Source organism: Sphaerodactylus townsendi, linkage group LG02, assembly GCF_021028975.2.
Source record: "Sphaerodactylus townsendi isolate TG3544 linkage group LG02, MPM_Stown_v2.3, whole genome shotgun sequence".
NCBI classification, from domain to species: Eukaryota; Metazoa; Chordata; class Lepidosauria; order Squamata; family Sphaerodactylidae; genus Sphaerodactylus; species Sphaerodactylus townsendi.
Window position 1 is genome coordinate 133,794,502 of NC_059426.1, and position 13,530 is coordinate 133,808,031.

The 13,530-nt window shown below is 56.2% G+C and overlaps 1 protein-coding gene across 1 annotated transcript; it reads right to left on the reverse strand.

Annotated features, from left to right (window-relative positions):
• Nucleotides 1-9,563: 9,563 nt before the first annotated feature.
• LOC125426358 (formin-like protein 3) lies at nucleotides 9,564-11,009 on the reverse strand. Its single transcript, XM_048484615.1, has one exon. It carries the CDS (start codon nucleotides 11,007-11,009, stop codon nucleotides 9,564-9,566), a length of 1,446 nt encoding a protein of 481 aa, XP_048340572.1.
• Between the last annotated feature and the right edge of the window lie 2,521 nt (nucleotides 11,010-13,530).

Genomic DNA, 13,530 nt, shown 5'->3' on the forward strand with positions numbered 1-13,530 from the left:
GCCGCGGACGTCCGTTGGCTATTTCAAATGGGCCAATTGCAAAAGCGGGCCAGATCCGCACTTATATAGAGGAGTCCCTTCCTTTTCCCAACCATTTCCCGTGCAGCCATGGAGTGCACCTGTAGACGTGGGGTCTACTGCCTGTAGAGCGGAGGGAGGTCACCATCCTCCTCCGCACGGTCAGGGACCGCTGACCACGCCTGGCTCCTCATGGCCAGCCAAATCGCGGAGTTTCTGCCCAATCGGGACGGGCAATGGCTCGGCGCGGTGGCGAGGGCACTCCAGGTTGCAGGCTTCCACTGCACAGAGGTGCAGGCCTGCACCAAAGTGGAAGAGCCACTCAAGCGAGGGATTTCCTTCGGCTGCCATGGAGAGAAGTGGAGGGCACCCTCGCCGCTCTGACTGGCAGCCCTCACATTTTGCCGCCATGCGCCTTAGCTGTGGGCGGCTGGCTGGGGAGCCTCGGAATGGGTTCGGGACCGCCGGCCTGAAGGTAGCTGCTTGGCGTTCGTACCCGAAGCTTGGCGGCGCCGCTTGCACATGCGGGTAATGTGCGCAGCCCGATGGCGTCCCCGTTTCGGGTCTCTATCGGAGGCTGGTGTTCGTTTTTCTTGCTTATTACGATGCCGGGCTGCTCGCCGCCAGCGCCCTCGCGCCGGGCTGAGGGAGCCCTCTGGACGAGGTGGCTGAGGGTCCTGGAGGGGACTTCGCCGGGATGCAAGTTCGTCAAGCGGCCGGGCAGAAGCTGCCCGGCTGGGCCTGCGCAGCCATACTGCATTTAGCTCCTCCACTTCCTCCATGGAGGCTGCAGCAGGGCAGCCTCCAGCTCACATGGCATGCCCACCCAGGATGCTGGTAGGCAGCGTGCATGGTGGGGAGTCAGTGGGTTGCTGTGGATTTGTGTGTGGCACTGCACAGCACTGGTATTTACAGCTGCACATGCACACCTTTAACCAGTTGTTCAGGCTGTGGTGGGACAACGGAAGGCCCCCCCCGCCCTTCCATTTCTGCTAGGTGCTGGTTATGAGTCTGCTTTCTATTCCCCAGGATCATCTGGACTGGCAACTTCAATGCCACAGCTGCCATCTCATCCACAGATGCCACTCGCAACCCGAATCGTGTAGGTACAGATCTCGGTTGGGGGAAACCTTGATATCTAGAAACAGTCATTGTGGGGACCCACTTTATGTGGAGAAAAAAATACTTGGAGCTTCTAAATAATTTCACTGGCATCGCATGGCAGAACACTGTGTATATTGGCCTGTGTTACCAGTATTGCTCCACTCATTCTGAGCAGCACCTGCCCCACTAGGCCAAAGGCATATGAACAGGGGAAGCTGCCAGTGTGTGGGCAGGGTCAGCTGTGGGCACTTGCGTGCAGCTTTCGCAGTGCTGCCTGCAGGTCAGGCCAGGAACTGAGGGATCGCCAGCTCAGCCTTGCCAGGCTGCAGGGGAATCATACACCCTGCTCCAACAGGTCGAGCATCTCCACGGGAAGCCCATAGCATGGAGCCAGCCAGCTGCAGAGCAATGGCTCTTGGCTGGGTCCTGCAGCCTGCAGTGTGGAAGCAAGGGATGCAGCTGGCAGGTCGCTTCTTGGAGCCACACTCCTGCAAGGGACAGGACAAGCTACATGCCAACCTTGAGCTGCGAAAGTTCCCTGCCCCTGGTGTAGATGGGAGGTGTTGTGTTCCCATGATGCCACTGCAGCCTGCTTCTGTAGGGTGGCCAAACAAGGTCAGCCGTACATGGGGTGGTGGGAGTGAGCATGTGGTCAGCAGCTGCTGGCAAAGGGCATCGGGTAGCCTTGGGGAGTGACTGCTAATGTTCCTGCTCTTCTCTTGCAGGGGCTCGCATGGAGCGGCGGCTTTTCACCATGGAGCGGCGATTGTATGCACTTGGAGGCAACGGCACGGGGCAGAAGGACACCCCCAGCCAACTACCATGGAGCCACCACTTGTCCTCAGCTCTGGTGCACCTACTCAGTGCCACCCAGCACTCCTGGCACTCCTCCCTCAGCCAGCTCCAGTTCCCCCCCGCTTGATGTTAGACCTGGAGGGCAGCCAGCACCTTGGCTGCCAGTCCACCTCCTCATCAGCGCCAGGTGCCCCTCCAGAAGCACCTGAGTGGGGTGGCCCTGCCCCACACCTTGCAGGTCTGCTCCTCCAGCTCAGAGGACACACCCTGACAGCTGGCCTCTGCAAGTGCAACTGTGGACTCCTGCGGGGGGTTGGTGGCAGCTGTGCAAATGGCTAGGGTGTTGGCCTAATGGTACTCTTGTGGCCAGTGCCTTGTTGGGGGAGGGAGCATTGCTGGGGAAGTTTTATGGGTGGGACTCCAGGGGGGGAGGGTCTGGGGCGTGCTGGGAGTTGGGGGGGTCTTGGTGGGGAGTCTCGCTGTGGGCCTGGGGGGAGGGTCTGGGGCTTGTTCAGGGTTGGGGAGTTCTGGGGGTTTGCTGTGTTGGCTGGGGGGAGGGTCTGGGGGCTTGTTGGGGGTGTTCATTGTTTTTTCAATGTTTTGCAAATAAAATGTTCTGAAAGCAGTCACAGGTATCCACTTCCTTTTGTGTCCCTGCACCACACCAGTCTCACTGCTCCAATCACATGTCCCACATCCATTCACGCTAGTGGGAGACAGCAGTGGCATCCCTAGGCAAACCGGAAGCCCTGGCCCAAAAACCCGAGTTTGATGCTCCCCCCAGGCGCAGGTGCCCAATGCAATGTCGCCCCTTGTAAAGGCTAATACGCCCAGTGTATGCGTATCTAGGGCAAACTGGAGTTTTCAGACCCTCCATGGGCAGCCACCCTCCCCACTGTGACCAAGCAAATGTTTTTTCTGTCCAGGTTGTTTCAAATTCACCATCACATTATGGGAACATGCCCCAACTCACAAAATCTGAGCATCAAAGTAATCAGCCATGCCACACGGCAGAAAGAAATAAAGGTTTCAGAAACCATTTCCAAAATGCTTACAAAATTTTTTTTTTTATTACTGATACTGAAAATTGTTTTTTTTTATGGTTATTGTATCCAGTACCTCCCCCAAAGGGGGAAACAGCATCACTTTCAATGTTATCTGGGCTCCCTAGTTTAAACAAGTGATGCTGGAATCCACCCCTAAAACAACAGCATCATGTTCAATGGTGTTTTAAACTAGGGAGCCTAGATTCTCCTTTTTAAATCCACCTGTAAAGGGGAGAGAATTCCTGGTTCCCGAAGTTTAAACAACTTATTGAAAGTGATGCTATATTGGGGTTGATTCTCCCCACCCTGAAAACAGCATCACTTTGCCATGTTTAAACTGGGTACTCTTAGATTCTTCCCTTTTACATCCATGTCCAAATAGTTGGGGGATTTGAAAGGAAGTAATCTGGGGAACTTTGGGTAGGTGGAGCCATGCTGGCAGGGGGGTTAGCAATTGTTAACAGCTAGCAGGACCAAATCTTTCAGGGTATCTTTAGGAGACTCCCCTAATGATACCACCCAGGTTTGGATGAAGTTTGGTTCAGGGGTTCAAAGTTATGGACACCCTCAAAGGTGTAGCCCCCCCCCATCTTCTGTTAAGCTCCCCATGTGGACACAATGGATGATGGGGCACCCCTTGAAGATCCATAGCTTTGGGACCCCCCCCCTGGACCTAAACTTCACAAAACCTGGGTGGTATCAGTAAAAGATTCTCTTGATGACATACCGGTCCCAGGTTTTGGTGAAGTTTGAGTTCAGGGGGCCCAGAAGTTGATCGACCCCTCAAAGGTGTAGCTCTCATCTCCTATTAGCTCCCATGGGAAACAATGTGGGATGGGGCACCCCCTTTGGGAGTCCATAACTTTGGACTCCCTGAACCAAACCTCACCAACCCTGGACGATAGCATCGGGAGAGTCTCCCAGAACATCCCTGACATTTAGGTGCTGCTAGCCTAAAAACCGCACCCTCTGCAGGCCAGAAATGGGAAAACACTGAAAATACTAAACATCCCACAAACAAACCTGCGCCCCGCGCAGGGCTGCGCCCAGGGCAACTGCCCACTTTGCCCAATGGGAGGAACGCCACTGGTCTGCAGACAAGGAAGGAAGAATGACCTGCCCTGCCCTGCCCTGCCCTGCCCTGCCCTGCCCTGCCCTGCCCTGCCCTGCCCTGCCCTGCCCTGCCCTGCCCTGCCCTGCCCTGCCCTGCCCTGCCCTGCCCCTCTCCCTGACAGCTGATGTGATGCTACAGTCCACCCTCAAACAGCATCTTTGCCAATATTATGTTACCTGGACAGTCCTAACTCCTACATTAACGCCACCTTAAAGGGACAACGCCATGTCTCCAGACAGCACAACATGGACATTGATGCTGTTTGGGGATGGCTCCTCCCCCACCCTAACGTGATTCACAGTAGCCGGTGCACTCCCAGACACGCCAGCTGAGTTGCAGCTTCTCGGAGCTCTCTACGCCCCTCCCACCTCACAGGGTGCTTGTTGTGAGGGCAGGAAGGGAAAGGTGATTGGAATCCCATGTTCGTGGCGGATTGGTCAGCTCCACGCCCTGGCTGCAGGTGCAGGGCTCAGGGGATGGGACCCACACATTCACCTTCATCTGGCTGTGGGTGGCCAGCGTGGACAAAGCAGACCCAGTCGCCCCCCTCCACTGAGCGCACTTGCCTCGCACAGGGGATGGGGCTGGGGAAAGCAATGGAACTTGCAAAGTGATGCAGTGTTTCAGAGCAGGGACTTTACAATGCTTAGGAACATGTTTCTGCTCCCAGCTAATGTGACTGCACTGCACATGTGTATTTGGGAAAATTCCAGCCTTCAGCCTGTCCCACCCCACACACAGGCCAGCTGCCAAGTGACCCTTGGGCCATACACAGATTATGCCAGGTCTCTCATCACCACCTCCCTTACAGGGGGTGGGGTTTGAGAAAGCAAGGACAAGGAGATTGCCTGTCTCTTTGGATCCTCTGTGGGAGAGAAGGGGGGTGGGGTGGATCCTATCTCTTCTTCTGCTAAGCTGAGGAACTGAAATCCTCACGTTACATCCAGGACTGAATGTACAAAACAAACATGGAGATTGTCAGGTTGTGCCTGCTGGCAGGGGTGGAATTGGTCAGCTGGAATTACAAAACTGTGACGGTATATGCAGAATACTCTCCTAATGAGACCGCACCAATTTGGTGAGGTTTGTATCATGGACTCCCCAGTAATGGACCCTCAAAGGTGCAGTCCCTATCTTCTCTGAAATCCCATTTGACAACAATGATAGGGGATGGTGGAGTACATGTTCTGCAGTCCGTGAGAATTGTGCCCTGGAAGCAAAACCCTAAGCAAACCCTCGTTGCCGCTATCATTATGAGGCAGCCACCTTAGCAATCCCTGCCAGTTTGCTGCTGCCATCCCGAACAAAAAGCTGTCATGGATGCTGCATGTTTGCTCCGCCTCTGTCCGGGCTAAACACTCACAAAGTTGTGGCAGACTGACGTCACATACATCAAGCAGAACGATTGGCCAAGTGCAACCATTCTGAGGGAGCTCGTCCCGATCCCCCGATCTGTAGTCTGGGCGCCTCCCACCAGTTTCCATTCCGTGTTCAGGTGTTCAGTGGAACCAGGGAACCGTATGGATAGCTGCTGTCTGCATAGCAGACATGGATCTGGGAGAAGTGGTGCAGCAGGAAGTACTGCACGACAAGCAGGAGCAGGGCACCTCAACCACAGACACCTTCATGGCACGCAGAGGCCGGCTGATGCGACCTCTGGCGGGGAGGATGCGCTGCCGTCCTGTTGAAGGGCTACTGACTCAATCTGGCACCACAGCGCGCCACCGGCTCCGTAGGCGCGCACTGTTGCGCTGGTTTGCTATCACAAGTGTTCCCAACACCCCCCGCCATTGGATAGGTCCCCAGAGCCATACCTGGTGGGATGTGCTTGTAATGACAGTCTGGACAGATGAGGACTGGGTGCGACACTTCAGGATGGCCAAGGCAACAGCCATTTACCTCGCAGATGCCCTGCGTCCACACTTGGAACGACAAGACACCACTATGCGTCCTGCCATTCCCATGCTAAAGCGCGTGGCCATGGCCTTGTTTTACCTAGCAAGTACCAACAGCTATCGTGAAGTGGGCCAGCAGTTTGGAGTTGGACTGGCCACTGTGGCGGGACAGTGTCCTGGAGTTTGCCATGGCTGTGGAAGTGCACCTATACCCAAGTGACTGGTGTGCGCGACGTCAGAGGTCGATGGACCAGGTGAGTGCCCCATTGGCAAGGGGGAGAGAGGGTGTGTGTGTTCCCATGCTTATGTCACTATTAACTAAACAGTAGCTGCAGATCCCCCCTCCCTGTACTGGCTAAGCTCCCCAACCTATGTGCCAATGTTCGTTTCCCTACAGGTGATGGCTGGTTTTGCTGCCCTTTGGCTTTCCACACTGCATCGGGGCCGTGGATGGCTGTCACATCCGGATTCGTCACCCAGGTGGGAGCAATCGGGTCAGCTCATTAATCGGAAAAACTTTTCCTCCAAGCTCTCTGGGCTGGGCAAACTCCGCTACCCACACGGGACCGTTTATCAACGCCGAAATCCGGGCATACTCTGGACTCCAAACAATGATGCATTTGTGTTTCCGCGGAAACGCACTTCCCGTCAAGCCAGCTGGACATGGGCATCTTCTCTGCCTGAAAGCCCTACGCTGACAATCAACGGCGTGTCCATACCCCCCCCCCCCCGTGGTATTGGGGGATGGTGCCTTCCTAATGCGCAAGTGGCTGCCTCACACCTTACCGGGTTCCTTCCAACGTGCTGCTAAATGTAGCCAAACTTCAATCCCACTTCTGTCCCAACGCTAAGAAACGCGGAAAAAAGGGGAGTTGTGCATTTTGGTCAGCCCTGAAGGCACGGGTGTGAGATGCATTCTCAACTGTCTGTGGGTCAGGACTCCGAGAATGCCAATTCTCACTTGTGGCGGGCGCGGCGTGGTGTTGCACAACCTGTGTGTGTGGGAGAGCCGCGGGCACAGAGCTCCAGATCTCCCCCCCCCCCCAATGAGCAGGGTGCCCAATTCCTAGCCGCTAGCACACCAGCAGGATCGGGCAGCAGATCCTCCACGTGGGCAGCCATACAACCCCCAGGATGATACGCACAGGCGAGAGGGGCAGGCCGTCAGAGAGGCCCTAGCTGGGTATCTATTCAGAGCTGGCCCACGGCGCCGTAGGGGGAGGGTGGTGGCTGGGCCATGAGTGCCAGTGGCTCGGCCTGATCTGTGCCTGCTGCATAGCATGAGAGACATACAGAATGGCCTATGGGAGCTCCCCTGCCCTGCCCTCCCCTGCCCCTCTCCTCCGGCCTCAGGCATGGAGGGAAAATGGAGCGTGGTGCAGCAGCTGCTTTTTGGCCCCCCCACCCCACCCCCCACCCCATCCCCCAGGACAGCTGCTGTGATGCAGGAAACCACCCCCAAACAGCATCACTTTCAATGGTTTTGTACACTAGGTCTACCTTACAGGGAGAATCTGAGGTCCTTAGTGACACAACGTTGACAGTGATGCTGTTTGGGGGTGGATCATCCCCCACCCTGAAGCAGCACCATTCTCCATGTGGCGTAGCGGTTAAGAGCAGGTGCATTCTAATATGCAGGACCCTGCCTTGAGTTTGTGCTCTGCCGCTTGAGCTGTGGAGGCTCAGCTGGTAAATTCAGAGAAGCCTGTGCACTCCCACAAACGCCAGCTGGGTGACCTTGGCGTAGTCACAGCAGTTTGGAACTCTCTGAGCCCTACCCACCTCACAGGGTGTTTGTTGTGAGGGGGGAAGGGCAAGGACATTGTAAGCCCCTTTGAGCCTCCTACAGGAGAGAAAGGGGGGGATATAGATCCACACTCTTTCTCTTCTTCTAAATTTAGGACCTCAGATTATCCCTGTAAATCCATGCCAAAGGGGGTGGATCTAAAAGGAGAATCTGGAAAAATTAGGGGGGTGGCTGCTGTCAGGGGTGCAATGATTAACCTAGCAGCATCACACTTTCAGCCACTGATTGCGGGCCTCTCCTGATGATACTACCCAGGTTTGGTGAAGTTCAGTGCAGGGGGTCCAAAGTTATGGATCCTCAAAGGTGTAGCACCACCTTCTCAGCTCCCAGTGGCAACAATGGGGGGATCAGGGCACCCCATTTGGGAGTGCCTACCGTTGGACCCCCTGGACCAAACCGCAGAAAACCTGGGTGGGAAGATCAGGAGACTCCCCCGACCAATACCTGAAAGTTTAGTGCTGCTAGGCCAAACAATGCGTCCCCTGCAGGGCAGAAACCAAATAAGTACAACAACAATTGAAAAACACACAAAGGCGTGGCTGGAGTTTTGAACATGAATGGAGTGGTGGTCCCACCTCCCCCTTGATGTCGGAGCTGTAGGCAGCCAGCACCATGGCTGTCGGGGTCCACCATCCTCAGTGCCAGGTGCACAGACGCACCTCAGTGTGGTGTCCCTGCCCCACTCCTTGGAGGTCTGCCCTCCAGCTCAGAGGACCCCCCCTAGCAGCTGGGCAGGGGCAAATCATGACTGAAGGGGGTTTGATGGCATCTTTGAGATGGGCAGATTAGCCAGCCCTAAAGGCACTGCTGCCACAAGTGCCCTATTGGGGAGTGGGAAGCATTCCCTGGGGAGCCAATGATGTGTGTGTGGGGGGGGGGCTCCAGCACTTTGTGGGTTGCAGAGCAGAGGGGATTTGTTGTGGGTCAGGGTACAGGGTGTGGGGCTTGCTGGGGCTTGAGGGATTGCTGTTGCTGTGTGGGGAGTCTGCTGTGGGCCTGTGGGGGAGGCCCGGGGTGTGTTGTGGGAGTTTCCTGCGTTGTTAATGTTTTCACAATAAAGTTATTCTATCATTCACAGTAGGCTCAATTCTTTGTGTCCCTAAGCACACCTCAGCCCTTGTGCTCAGTCACCTGTTCCACATCCAGTCGGGGGGGGGGGGTTGCAAACCACACTAGGTGGCAGGAAATCCCAGCACACCTTTCCATCCGGATCGGGCTGGCCACTATAAGGGATGCCACTGCTACTGCTGGCTACTCCACCGCCTCCTTGCGGGAGTTCTCCCATGATCCTACACTGTGCTGGGCCTTCCCACAAGACAGCAGCACCTTGTGCATGGTGCAGTGATTCATGGCCCCTTGGTGGGTGGGGACTCTCCCTCCCTCCCCTCCCTTGCATGCTGTCCCAGTCACAATGATGCGGGCTTGAGAAGCAGCAACCCATGCTCACCTTTGGACACCTTTACAAGCACAACACAGAATCATTGCCATTTTTCCCCCTGTCAAGGGAAAAATGGCCCAAAGGTACATAAAGCAAGCAGCAAATGATGGGTGGCTACCCAATCTGGACCCCCCCCCCCTTGATCTAAATGTCCCTGCCCTTCACCTCAGCCCCCCTGCACCCACTCACAAGCCACACTTTCACTCACATTTGTGGCACAACAGAAACAACAGTAGCAAGGGTGGGGTTAGTGTCAGGTAATCCTTATTTCAAGTTCTGTTCCCTCACAGGGATGATCTGACCACCACCGCAGAAATCCACCCCCTCCCTCACATTGTTAGTTCCATCACCCTGCTCTTTTGCCCTGGCTGCCCCGGCAGCCAGCCTTTGTTAACACATTACCCACCTCTTGTGAGTGGTGGGGTGCTCCGGGCTCGATTGTTGGGTGGGGAGCGGGCCCATCTCCTCCTTTGGTTTCCCTGTGACCTGGGGCAGCTTGGGTAGCAGCACCAACCACCTCATGGGACTGGCTACGCCGATGCCGCACTGGGGGAGGGGCTGTGGCTGCCTTCAGGAGCTGGCTGCCGGTAACTAGGACAGGGGACAGGGCCTGGGCTGGCTCCTGCAACTGGCTGTGGGTGGGCAGCAAGGAGGGAGCTGGCCCAGCTGCTTCCCCTCTCTGAGCACGCCTGCTTCGCATGGGGGGAGGGGGTGTTGCAGGGTCCAGGAACAAGCTGCAGGTGTGGAGCTCAGGAGAAGGTGGCCGAGCTGTCTCCTGCAGCTGTGTGTGGGTGACCAGAGTGCATGAAGGCTTCTTGGTGGACCCCCTCTGCTGGGCTCCCCTGCCTCGCAGGGGGGGTGTTGGAGCAGGCAGCTCCAACGGCTGGCTGCAAGTGAAGAGGTCAGGGGTAGGGGGCTGAGCATCCTCCTCCATCTGGCTGTGGGTAACCAGAGTGGATGAAGCCCTCCCAGCGGCCCCCCTCTTCTGGCCTCGCTTGCCTCGAATGGGGGGTGCAGGAGCAGCCAGCTCCAGGGGCTTGCTGCAAGTGACGAGCTCAGGGGAAGGGGGTCGAGCAAGCTCCTTCAGCTGGCTGTGTGTGAGCACTGAGGCAGAAGTGGGTCCAGCCGGCCCCCTCCTCTGGCCTCGCTTGCCTCGCACAAGGGGTGGGGGAGTGGGTGGCTCCAGGAGCTCACTGCACTCAAGGAGCTCAGGGGAAGGTGGGCAAGCTGCCTCCAGGAGGTGGCTGTGGCTTGCCTCCATGAGCTGGCTGTGGGTGGCCACTGGGCTGGAAGTGGGCCCAGCTGGCCCCCTCCTCTGAGTACATCTGCCTCGCACAGGGGGTGGGGGTGCCACTGGCTGCGGGAGCTGGCTGCTGCTGAGGAGCTCAGGTGAAGGGGGGTGCAGTGCTGCTTGGCAATGCCCACACCCACGGTCACCTTGCTGCTGAAGCCTGAGGTCTGTCATTCTCCTTAGGACTTCTGTCCGCTCAGCCATGAGCTCCTGGGTGCGGGCTGCTGTGAGGAGGAAAGCCTCATGATCCAGCCGCAGCTGGTCAGAAATGTACTGCCGCCACTCCCGCTCTGCTTCCTGAGCCAGCCGCTGGTTCTCTGCTTCAGCTGCACAGTGCTCCAGCAACTGGCGGCCTATCTCTGCCGTGACAGCCCCCCTTCGGAGGCGCCGTCGACTTTGGACCAGTCGTCTCTCTGGGGATTCTTCCCTTGGAGGTGGTGATTCCGACTGCTGCCGTCTAGGACGGACTGTTGATGAGAAATGGAGGGCTGTTGGTTGCATCTCCCCCCGTTCCCTGAACCCACCCATGCAGACATCTGTGGATATTTACCTCGCTGAGGGGCCTGTCTGCGTGGCCCTTCCCCATAATCACCATCTCCCTCCTCATCTCTCTGTTGGGTTCCCTCCTGGTTGTCAATAACCTCCCCCTGGGGGGGTGATGCCGCTGTGGCTCCTGTCAGGCAGAGGGACAAAGTGCATTTGAGCCACCTTGCCCTTCTATGAGGCACCCACAGGCAGGCCTTCTCCCCTCTGCAGGTGCAGCCAGGTGGGGTGAGCACTTACCTGAGGCAGCAGAGGGTGGCCGTGGGGATGGTCCTTCACCAGGGTCTGTGGTCTTGGGTGGTAGCAGGTCTCAGGGACACAATAAATGACTTTCATTAAGGGGGGTTGCTGGATGGAAGGAGCACCACACCTCTGTGAGGCAGAGGCTGCCAGCATGCCAGTGGCCTTGGCAGTGACCCTTACGTGCCCCATTTCTCCCTGTTTCCCTGCACATACTTGCACTTATCAGCTGGGCCAGCTGTGCAAGTGGGGGAGCAGCAGTCAGTAGAACTCAGTGGTGCTTCTGCTTCCCATGGTTCATGCATTCACAGGGAGGGGAGGGGTAGGCAGCCATTCTGGGATGCCAGTTTCAGTGTGTAACAAGGTGGAGGGCAGAACCTCCTCTCTCACCTGAGTCCCCCCATGGGGCTGCTGGGTGCTGGGAGGTGCCTGCAGCAGCTGAGAGGGGCCTCCTCTGAATTGTCCTCCTGTACTGTGGTGCAGGTCAGTGCGACTGACGCAGCTGCCCTCTGCCCCTCTGTGGGGCTGGCAGAGGGTAGGTTCTTGCCACTCGTCCAGGCTGAACGGCTCACATCCACTCTCAGTAACATGCTGCAGCTTCATCAAAGTAGGGACAGGTGGCTCTCTCTCATTTCCTGTCCCTCGGTTATCGCTGCTGCCTGCACGCTTGAATTCATACCGCATGGCTTTTGTTTTTGTAGCGGCACTTAATGGCTGTCCGTTGGTGGCCCAGAGCTGTTGTCATCTGCTGGGCTATCCGCTGAAAGACATCTATGTTCTGCGTTGGCTGAAGTAGCGAGGGAACGCTGCGTACCTCCGCGGCTCTCCCCATATTTCCAAAAGGTCCGCGGGTCTCCCTGTGTCTCTCCAAAGCGACTCTCCTCTTCCAGGCTGCCGCTCGGCAGCCAGCCCTTTCATTGGGCATTGTTGGGGTGCACAAACCTGCACGGAGCCACCAGCCAAATCCACCTGCTTCTGTGGTGCCTGCTAGGCGTCTGCAATAGCGTATGTTGGGAAGTTTTCTCCCACTTCCTGGCAAATGGCAGGAAGCCCTGAATTGACAATGGGATGGGCAGACACTTTTCCCCCTCCCCTTGGGCACAGGGGAAGTGTCTTAGCAGACCATGCCTCCACCCATGTGTCCTGTTATGCGTGATGATCTCCAAACCAGGCACCAGCGTTGCTATGCCCAGGGGCCACCGCCTCGCCACCCCTTCTGTGACTCTACGTTGTGTAGCTGTGCAATCATGTGGCTTCACAGCTCGCGCTGGCTCGCGTGACTCTCAACGCCACTTTGAAGAGGGTGAGAGCTCTGTCAAAGCGCAGCTGCTGACACCTCACCGTCATGGCCGGGCTTGGAGCAGTTCTTGCCTTCCCAATATGGTCACGCCGCAACTGCGCGGAGATCGTTCGGGTAGTCACCATGTTTTAAACAGCCTCCATTGAAGCGCCCGGTGCGTCAGATACCAAGGAAAAGGAGCGCTGAAGCGTTTTTTGAATACGGCGTCCTCGCGCCGGTTAAGCGTATTCGCGACGGCGCGACTGCGCACCTCCGTCGCTGCGCGTGCGAACGCTCTCGCTCTGAAGTTTCTTTTCCCGTTGCCACAACGTCATTGTTTGTCCGTGCGGAAACGGCCAGAGATAAGGTATGGCTAATTGGTAAACACCCTGAGGCATCTAAGGATTTGAGGTTATTCCAAAGCTCAAGGGGTTCGAGAAGGGGACCCTTTTCCTGAAAAGCATCCACCAAGCCCTTTGTTTCTGTGCATGGAAAAACGCAGAAGGGGGATGAAGTGTTAATGATGCAGATCAGTAATTAATAGTGAATTTCAATTCCTATGATTGTGTCTTATGGTCTTCAATTTGGGGTGTAGTACCCTTGTGCTTCTGCTTCCCGAGTGATTTATAAATTATATACTTCCTGTACAATGTCTTCTCTGACTTTGTCTACAAATGAGCCACCAGTTCATCACCCTCATTTGTTCAAAGGTTTTTTATAACTCCATCTTTTTGACCTTGCTGCCTTCTGTGCCTGAAACTGCCTGTTAGAATACTTGCTTAGTCTCTCTCTTTGCCTTCAAATCCCTCCTGCATCGGAAAATCTTGCCACAACGTTTTAGCTCTAGTCTGCTACAGAAACTTAAGCCTACTCAAATGTAACTGAACTGAATGCACAATTCCCATCCAAATATTCCGCTGTTGCTGGCATACCGAGGGAAAATGGCACCCAGAGACAACT

Coding starts and splice junctions, on each gene's coding strand:
- LOC125426358 (XM_048484615.1), bottom strand. CDS start 11,009: ATGCAACCAACAGCCCTCCATTTCTCATCAACAGTCCGTCCTAGACGG.